The sequence below is a fragment of the Nicotiana tabacum genome, chromosome 19, assembly GCF_000715075.1.
Source record: "Nicotiana tabacum cultivar K326 chromosome 19, ASM71507v2, whole genome shotgun sequence".
NCBI lineage: Eukaryota > Viridiplantae > Streptophyta > Magnoliopsida > Solanales > Solanaceae > Nicotiana > Nicotiana tabacum.
The window spans coordinates 40,768,198-40,777,904 of record NC_134098.1 but is presented as its reverse complement, the minus strand read 5'-3'; the positions used below and the strand labels follow the sequence as shown (position 1 = coordinate 40,777,904).

The 9,707-nt window shown below is 35.3% G+C and overlaps 1 protein-coding gene and 1 long non-coding RNA gene across 2 annotated transcripts; one reads left to right on the top strand and one right to left on the bottom strand.

Annotated features, from left to right (window-relative positions):
• Window positions 1-1,696: 1,696 nt before the first annotated feature.
• Window positions 1,697-4,735, bottom strand: LOC107796024 (uncharacterized). Its single transcript, XR_001650297.2, has 2 exons — window positions 4,235-4,735; window positions 1,697-4,081 (listed from the first exon to the last, which is right to left on the bottom strand). It is a non-coding gene; the product is annotated as an uncharacterized LOC107796024 (long non-coding RNA).
• Window positions 4,736-6,799: 2,064 nt separating this feature from the next.
• Window positions 6,800-7,772, top strand: LOC107796023 (cytochrome b561 and DOMON domain-containing protein At3g25290). The gene has a single exon (XM_016618737.2). The coding sequence runs from the start codon at window positions 6,876-6,878 to the stop codon at window positions 7,602-7,604; it is 729 nt and encodes a 242-aa protein (XP_016474223.1). The 5' UTR covers window positions 6,800-6,875; the 3' UTR covers window positions 7,605-7,772.
• Window positions 7,773-9,707: the final 1,935 nt, after the last annotated feature.

Below are 9,707 nucleotides of genomic sequence, written 5' to 3'. Positions count from 1 at the left end.
GAGCTCTGATCCATGTTAGAAACCATGTCTAGGCTATATACTTATCTTGTTGAGACCCACTGAGATCATTTCTGCTGTTAGGTTATTTGCTTACATTGCAATTACATACTCAGTCATATGCATTCATTTGCATATCATATCTCAGTCTCTGTTACCATTTATTGATCATCACATCATTATTTTGGGCTGATTCCTATAACATTGTGAGTCCAAGAGACTGTAGAGATTGATGACTGAGAGAGGTCGAGGGCCTGATTGTGAGTGAGATTGATGGGATCTGGCTGCACGCCGCAACAGGTATTATTGATTTATGATGGGATCGGGATGCACGCCGCAGCATGTTTTATTTATGCCATGATCAGCTTGTTATAGCACGGGCTGAAGGAGCCCCTCCGGAGTCTGCACATACCCCAGTGAGCACAGGTACCTACTGAGTGCGAGTGTGAGTGCCGAGTGATTGGGAGGACTGAGTGACTATGAGGACTGAATGACTGGGAGGACTGAGTGAATTGATACTCTGAGAGTATGCATATGGTTTTATCACTGAGTTGCATTGCATTCGACAAGCACACTTGACATACAGGCATAGAGATGCATTTTTCTCATGTTGTACGACATTGCGTCATTCATGACTTCATATACACATTGACATGTAGGTATAGAGATGTACTTTCCTTATGCCATTTGAAAATGAAACATTTACCTGTCGAAAGTTTTGGAAAAAATTACAATTTTACAAACGTACTCATATTTTGGTGATTTCGATAAAAGATTTGGGTTTTCAGTGACATACTTGAAAAGCATGCCTATTTTCTGGAGCTGTGAACGAGCTGAGCACTATATCTCTAAGTTACTTCTTTTATCACTTTTATTATGTTGTTATGAATTGTTGTTGGCTATTGGTTATGGACTCCAACCTTTGTTCCAGCTCGTCACTACTTTCAACCTAAGGTTAGGTTTGTTACTTATTGAGTACATGGGGTCGGTTGTACTCATACTACACTTCTGCACCTTGCGTGCAGGTGTTGGATGTTGATGTTGTTGTGCACGGTGGGAGCTGGATTTGAAGATGTACCTGCGTTCCGGTTATAGATACCTCTTAATCTTGGTAGCTTTAGAATTTTAATCTGTTCATGTATATTTCAAACAGACGATGTACTTTATTTCATGCCAGTTTTGTAAATTCTAAATCTTAGAAGCTCATGTTTTGTACTACCAGTCCTTGGAAAATTCTTGTATAAAACAATTATATTTTCATGGGGTTGCTCTGATGGTAAGCAACCTCCACTTCCAACCAAGAGGTTGTGAGTTCGAGTCACCCCAAGAGCAAGGTGGGGAGTTCTTGGAGGGAAGGATGCCGAGGGTCTATTGGAAACAGCCTCTCTACCTCATGGTAGGGGTAAGGTCTGCGTACACACTACCCTCCCCAGACCCCACTAGTGGGATTATACTGGGTTGTTGTTGTTGTTGTTGTTGACTTTATATAGATAGTTATTAATTGGCTTACTTGACGTGTTGGGTTAGGTGCCATCACGACTAGATGAATTTTGGATCGTGACAAATATATATAGCAACTAAAGTTGCATATAATTGCACATAAAAAAGCTCTTGGGCGAACCTATTTTCACCTCATGATACCACGATGTGACTTACAAATAATGTGAACATAAATGATGATCATTATAAAAATAATATATAAGAATAAATGCACATTTTATTCCATATAATAAATGTTCACAACCACAGAATATTAAAAACCCCACTAAAATAAAGAATTAAAAGACTCTACAATAACCATATTTATAACATGACGTTTAAAATCATTGAGCCTGAGACCTTTAGTTAGTGGATCATCTAGCATTTCATCTGCACGAATATTCTAAATAGTAATGTCTCCTTGATTTACCAGCTCTCTGACTGTCAAAAACTTGATTTGCATATGTTTGGTGTTACTACACAGCTTATTATTCTTAGAAAAGAACACAGTTGCACTATTATCACTATAGATTATATGGGTCTTTGAATTGAGTCAACAACTCTGAGTTCTGAAATAAAATTTCGGAGCCAAACAGCTTAAGTGGATGCACTATAACAAGTCACGAACTCATCATACATTGTCAATGATGTGACCAACGTATGTTTAACGCTCTTCTAATGTACCACCAACAAGAGTGAAAACGTAACAAGATGCGGACTTATAATCATCTGTGCACCAACCAAAGTCAACATCCGAATAACCAACTATTTCAAAACTCAACACATTTGTAGATCAACATATAGTCTTTGGTATTTTGAAGATATCTCATGACCTTCTTGACTACGACCCAATGATCATGACCAGGATCGGACAAGTATCTGGTAAAGACGTTTACAGCAAAAGCTATGCCAGGTCTAATGCAAACCTGAGCATACATCAAACTGCCAATTGCCCTAGTATAAGGAATGTTTTTTATGGCTTCCCTTTCAATATCATTTTTAAGACATTGCTTCTTACTCGATTTGTTTCCCTTGACCACCGGTATATCTCCAGGCTTGTAAGATTGCATATTAAATTTGGAAAGAATACGATCCACATAGGACCTCTGAGACAACCTAAGAACATTACAAGATCTATCACAATGAATCTCGATGCCCAGAACAAAAGAATCATCTCCAAGTTCTTTCATCTCAAAGCGTCTTTACAAGAATTGTATGGTTTAAAAAAGCAATCCATAATAATTGCTGTCTAGTAGAATATCATCAACATAGAGGATAAGAAAAATGAATCTGCTCCCACTACTATTCAAATAGATACATTCATCAAACTTGTTCTCTACAAAACTAAATGATGTCATAACACTATCAAATTTCAAATACCAATGACGAGAAGCTTGATTCAGACCATATATAGACATCTTTAACATACAAACTAAGTGTTCCTTTCCACTTTCGATGAAACATTCAGGATGTTTCATATAAATCTTCTCAGACAACTCTCTATTTAGAAAGGTTGTCTTAACATCCATCTGGTGTAGCTCGAGGTTAAAATGAGTCACCAATGCCATGATAATTTTGAGACCATATTTAGTGGATAAAAGAGAAAAAGTCTAATTATAATCAATTTCTTCTTTCTAAGTAAAATCCTTTGCAACCAACCGAGCCTTAAATCGATCAATATTTCCATGACTATCTTTCTTGGTCTTGTAAACCCATTTGCAACTTATTGATTTGTTCCCACTCAGTAACTCAATAATATTCTAGACACCATTGTCATTCATGGACTTTATCTCATCTTTGATAACAATAAGCCATTTTTCAGATTCATGACTATTAACAGCTTGATTATATGTTGCAGGATCTTCAATTTGGCCAATATCATAATCAGTATCACCTAAATATACTTGATAGTCAGTAGAAATAGCTGATCTCCTCTCTCTTTGTGATCTATGAAGCGAATTATCATTAGCTTGAATATTCTCATCTTCTATCACCATAGGGTCAATATCATGTGCACTGCTTCCTCTTGGCTCATTAGACTCAGAGTTACTTCCATCAGCAAAATCAGTCTCCAAAAATTTAATTGTCCGTGATTCAACAATTCTAGTGCCACGAGAGGGACAATAAAATATGTACCCTTTTAAATGATCTGGGTATCTCATGAAATAACATCAAATAGTCCTAGGATCGGTATTATTTTGCAGCGAATCAAATATGTTAACTTCTGCAGGACATCCCCAAACTCGAAAATGATTCAAACTTTATTTTCTACCAGTCCATAGCTCAAAAGGAGTCTTAGGAACAACTTTACTCGGAACTCGATTCAGGATATATGTAGCAGCCTTAATAGCTTCACCACTAAAGGAATTCTGGTATATTGGTCCGACTCATCATGTTTCTTTTCATTTCCATCAATGTGTTACGCCTTTCCACCACACCATTTTGCTCAAGATCTGCGGGCATGGTTACTTGGCCAATGATTCCATTATTGTGAAGATATTTAGCAAATGGTTCAGGCGTTGACCAGTTTCTGTGTATCTTCCATAATACTCCCCACCATGATCAGATCTCGCAATCTTGATAGCTTTTCCCAATTGCTTCTCAACTTCAGCACGAAATATTTTGAAAACATCACGAGAATCAGATTTTTCTTTAATTAAATAAATGTAGCAATAGTGAGAATAATCATCGATAAAAGATGAACAAACATGATATTAAGACACAAAATAAATGAAGATTAGCAAGAACGATTGCGTACCTGTTTGAGCTATATTGCGGATTGACGACAGGCTAGGTCTTCCTCTCTATTACCCTTTCTCCAATATGGCAGCGTCAATGAGACATCTACCACATACAATAAATATTATGAAATAACTCTGACTATGTGTTTATATAAGGGCTAGAGAGGAGACCTAATTGTAACTAATAAAACCCTGATGGGCCCTCCCATTATGGGCATCATCGGGTTGAGCCTACACTCACCAAAGTGCACTAATGAAGCACATAAAGTGCACGTACCAATAACCAATTATCACACTTATAATTGGGCTCACGTTTATGGACTATTATCCAACCTGGATATTAAAATATAAATAATATATTTAATAATGTAAGGCCATTTTTCTTTCGCAATCTATTTATTACAAAGAAATTTCTTTTTATCCTTTGCACAGTATAATTCTCTACGAAGTAAATTTAGTTAAAATCCCTTCCCTCTTCTGAATTTTTCATTAGCCTATAGGTTTCTAACAAGACTAAAGACTCATGGCTAACATAAAATACAAATTATGTGATTAAATCTTAATTTCAACCAATAAATATCACCTATATCCGTCTTTTTCTTTTATTGTACTCTATTTTCACCAAGTTTGAATTTGTAATCCGTCTGTTTCTGGTTCTTATTCTTTCATTTATGGTGCAGCTCTCTTTGAAAAGTTTACATTGACCCGCGTTTTCTGCTATTCTGAATGTCATGTTGTGCATTTGTCACGGGCGCATTTCAAAATTTGGAATTAGACTTCATAGTCAGTGCTTTACTTATCACTCTCTCATTAACTAACTGTTTCTTATTTTTTTTTTCTTTTACAACTACGCTGTCCACATTCAATGTTGCATTCACGTTTGACTTTCTTACTGAATGGAAAGTTTAGTTTTTGTTCCACTTTTGTCACTATACAATAGATGTTACGTCGATCAGCCAAGTTAATAGAAAACGTTTATAGTCCTTACCTTATTTTGAGTGATCAGCCATAGAGGGATTCCAATTGAAATATAAAATTTACATACAGTTGTTTTTATATTCTTAGCAGTGTTTTAAAAGGCGTGAGCGTAAGTCGGGGTATTTTACATATGCCTCAGCGGAGCGTAAGCCCCATAGGTATTTAATTTTTAATATTTTATAAAATAATATAATGACAGTTAATATTTATAAACAGGTAAAATTGCATAAAAATTGAAAAAAATTATATATATGTGTGCTCCATCCCCACAAAAAACTAATCAAAACAATCTATTATACGTTACTTACAAGCACAAGTAATTTGAGTCTAAAAGAATAAAGTTTTCTATATGGAGGAACAAAAAGGATGATTAACCTGCAATTTGAACTTTGAATTTGCTGCTATAAAGAAAAATATAGTTCTCTTTGTATTTGTAAAAAAATTAAATATTCATTGCTTTTGGGAGATATTAGCAGACTAGCGGACAAGATAAAAAATTAGAAAAATCATGAATTAGGGCTTAAATCAATAAAAAAGGTCTTTACTTTTAAATTTAATACTTTTGAATTCTTTTTTAAACCTTTTGAGTAATTACCAAACTGACTTTTGAGAATTTGGGTATTATATGAAAGACTAATTCAACAAATTTTGTTTTAATTTGAAAAAGTCTCTGGGGCTTACTCCTTACTAAAAAAACGTGCCCCGAACGCCCGGGGGTACGCCCCAAATTGCGGGGCGTACGCCTCTTGAGACTTTCGCCCCACACCATCGCCCCGGGACGTTTTTGGTACGCCTCGCCCCGGAGCTCGCACCAGAAATGCCTTTTAAAACAGAGATTCTTAGTAGTATATCTATTGTGGTATATTACCTATAAATTACGTGGTGTAGGAGAATTAGGATTAGAGTACTTTGGTCAGCCTAAAAAGGGAAATGGGAAAAAGAAAAGAAAAAAAAAAGGCACTTAAGTCTAAATTCTAAATGTTGAAATAGTGGCCACTAAAAGAAATGTTTATTTTTCTTTTCCTTAATTTTCTCTAAAAGCTAAAGAATTCTTAACCCTTCATCCCTTTTGATTGGAAATCGTTCCCCCTTTACATGAACTCAATTTTCATTTTATTTGGAAAAAAATCACCTCATTCTCCACTATTTCTTTGCCATTTGATCCAGTAATATTTGATAAATACGGATAATTTTCAGATTGAGTATCAGAACGAAAAAATCAATTAGATGATAATGGGTTGGTTCTAGAATATTGTCCCCATATTTTTTGGCCCAGTTTCGAAAAAAATGATTCAAGAATGCAAAAGGGAGCCTATTCATTCGAGGAAAATGGGAATGCACATTTGCTTGAAATATTTTCCATTCCTTAACGAGGAATTTAGAGTCACATGGACTTGCTTGACAATGTGCGTTCATTATTCATTATTTGGACGCTTAGGAATAAGAAATCGTGGAAATTATTGACCCAAAGCAACCAATTTTTAACGTTACATGTTCCAACCACATCCACTTGTGTCTTTCCTATTCCCTTCTCCCCCTAATCATGTGTGGCATCAAGACGCCCAATACCCTTTAATTTACCCAAAGGCACCACTTCTCCACATTCCTTTAAAATCTTCCCTATAAAACCCACCTATCCTAAAATATCCACCAACACACTCTTCTACATTTGCTCAAATAATGGCCTCTCATTTACACATCTTTCTTGCCTCCCTTGTTGTTCTTCTCTTCATCTCACCTTCCACATCTCTAACTTGCTCATCTCAAACATTTTCCAGCAACACCAAATTCACCAATTGTACTGATCTTCCTGCTCTCAAATCTTTCCTCCACTGGACCTTTGACCCCACCAAATCCACCCTATCTGTTGCCTATATTGCTTCTCCAGCTTCCCCTGATGGTTGGATTGCTTGGGGTCTCAACCCCTCTGCCCCAGCTATGGTTGGCACGCAATCCCTTATAGCATTCAAAGATCCCAAAGGGGCCATGGTTGTAAAGACTTACAACCTTACTTCTTACAAATCAATTACAGAGTCTAAGCTTTTGTACAATGTGTTGGATTCGAAAGCAGAGTCATCTAATGGGACCATGAAAATCTTTGCCACGTTGGAGTTGCCGGAAAATACAACGACGGTGAATCAAGTATGGCAGGTGGGGCCTGCGGTGAAAGATGGAAAGCCGGTGGTACATAAGTTTGATACTGAAAATTTGGCATCTAAAGCTACTCTGGATTTGGCTGCTACTTCTTCTGGAGGTGAAGGGAATAAGAATGCTGGTTCCTCTGCTAGTAGTAATAATAGTAGTAGCCAAAGTGGAAATGAGAGTGGAGGATCTTCAAGTATTTTGAAGAGTGAAAATGGTTTTTTTCCCTTCTTGTTCTTCCTCGGAGTTGTGCTTTTGCAGCTTTAGATATGAATAAGTTTAATTTTGTCTTTTTTTGTTGGTTGTTTTTTGTTTTGGCAATGTAATAACGACTGTTAGTGGTAGTGAAAAAGAAAACCAGTCTACGGATATTCCACATTTATGTTTAATTGTATACTACATTTTATTATAATGTTCCTAGCTCTTTTATTCTAACCTGCTCGTTCTCTGTGCCTTTTAATGTGTGGAAACTGTGATTCCATATTTTAAAGTCAAAATTTTCATGAAATAATAACAAATCTACAAGAATAATTAAAATACTAAAACCAATTTGGTAGTCCGTCTATTCCATTTTATTTGGTATTCTTTTCTTCCTAGTTTGTCTCGAAAAAAAAGAAACATTTTTTTACGTAAAAACCCGATCCTTTAATTTTACACTTTTCATTTTACTTTAGTAACATGTTTTTACGATCCAAACAAGAAGAAGTTGTAACTACGGTAATACCAAAAGGAGATAGAAGTGGTGATCGGTATGGCCCATAATTTAATTTCAGCTACCGAGGGGAAGAAATAATGATACTCTATACCTTCCGTTTCCCCTTTCTACTTTAGTTCCTCATTAACTATTGTAACTTCATTTTTTAGTTAATGCTTGTAGTATCAACAAAAATTTTTGCAGTGAGAAGAAACAAAAAAATCAAAGATGGATCGACTAGTAAAAGAAAATAAACATAAATTAATCATTTAAATTTCTGAATATGATGTTACTAGATTCTTTTTTTTTTTCGATGCGAAAGTAGGGAGAAACGACAAGAGTACTAGTATTACCGGTTGGGCCCCAAACCTTATTTTACAATGTATGATAAGTATTTTTGTTTTTGTTTTTTGGGTTTAATCATCCGGTATCTCGATTAATCCGGATTTATGGAATAGTGAAGAGCTCCTTATCAAAATACGTTCTTCATTCTTAGAAATCAAGTTTGAAATATCTGATTAAAGATGGAAATATGTCACCCATTCGCTGCACTCCTTTATGGTAAGATAGGTGTTGTATTAATTAGATCTTACCAACTCAATCGTCTACTTTACAAAATATATGGTGGTTATATCAGTTGAGATGGAGTTATAAATAGTCCATTTGTATGAGATCTTCTTTTTCTTTTAAAAGAAAGAGGCATCTTAAAGTTAATCTTTCCGCCACATGAAAAAGAGAAAGAAAAAGGAAAAGTAAAGTAATGGTATAACGCTTCTTTTACGGAAAAGAGCAAAACGAAGAATCACAAGACCCAATTATGTCCTAATTTTCTCGATCAATATCGAAATTGTGACGACGCGTTATCAACGTTACATTATACTAATTAATTATTTTATGACGTAGACTACGTTGATGCAGCGAGTGCTTCCATTTACAACACCCTGTCAACCTGATAGAGTACTATTGAATCATGTGGCCTTGAACCTTTTATTCATGTATAACTCTCCGGAGGTCAAGCAGTTTCACATTCTGTAATTTTGCACTTTTGTGGATGTGCATATCATTGCATAATCTTTGAACAACTTTTAAATACACGATAAAGTATTGTAAGTGATAGAGTGATGCTGTTACACTTAATTGATATTATATTCAACCTTTCGTGCTCTAATTCGTAAATAAAAATAAGTTCTAGATTGCATTCCAAGTTACTTAAGAACTGAAATAGAAAAGGAAAAACTGAAAATACCTTTGATTTTGACTTTAGAGTTTAGATACACTTGCAATTTAAGTGGACAAATAATTAAGTTAAATAGACCCTTTCTTTTTCAGACTCCAAATGGTAAACTGATTTGTGTGTGCAGCTCTGTCAAATTGAAGTTCTGTCTGATTTTAATTTAAGGTGTTGAGGATCACTTATCCAATTGAAAATGGGTATATGTTCAATTTGTATGAGATTGAATCAACAGTGTATGCTTAAAATTTCCCGTCTTAGTATTTCTTATTTTTATTTCGTCTTTAGAGGAAGGAGATACTTAAAGATTTCCACTGTGGGAAGATAACAAGCAGATTCCTACAATGTCAAATGTAATACATCTGCAATTTACCTACCAAACATAGAAGTAAATCCCCTATAATTATGGAGAGTTAAGAATCTCATATGATCTTGACACCTTATA

What these genes read in the sequence shown, in the direction of transcription:
- LOC107796023 (XM_016618737.2), top strand. Translation starts at nt 6,876, where the DNA reads ATGGCCTCTCATTTACACATCTTTCTTGCCTCCCTTGTTGTTCTTCTC.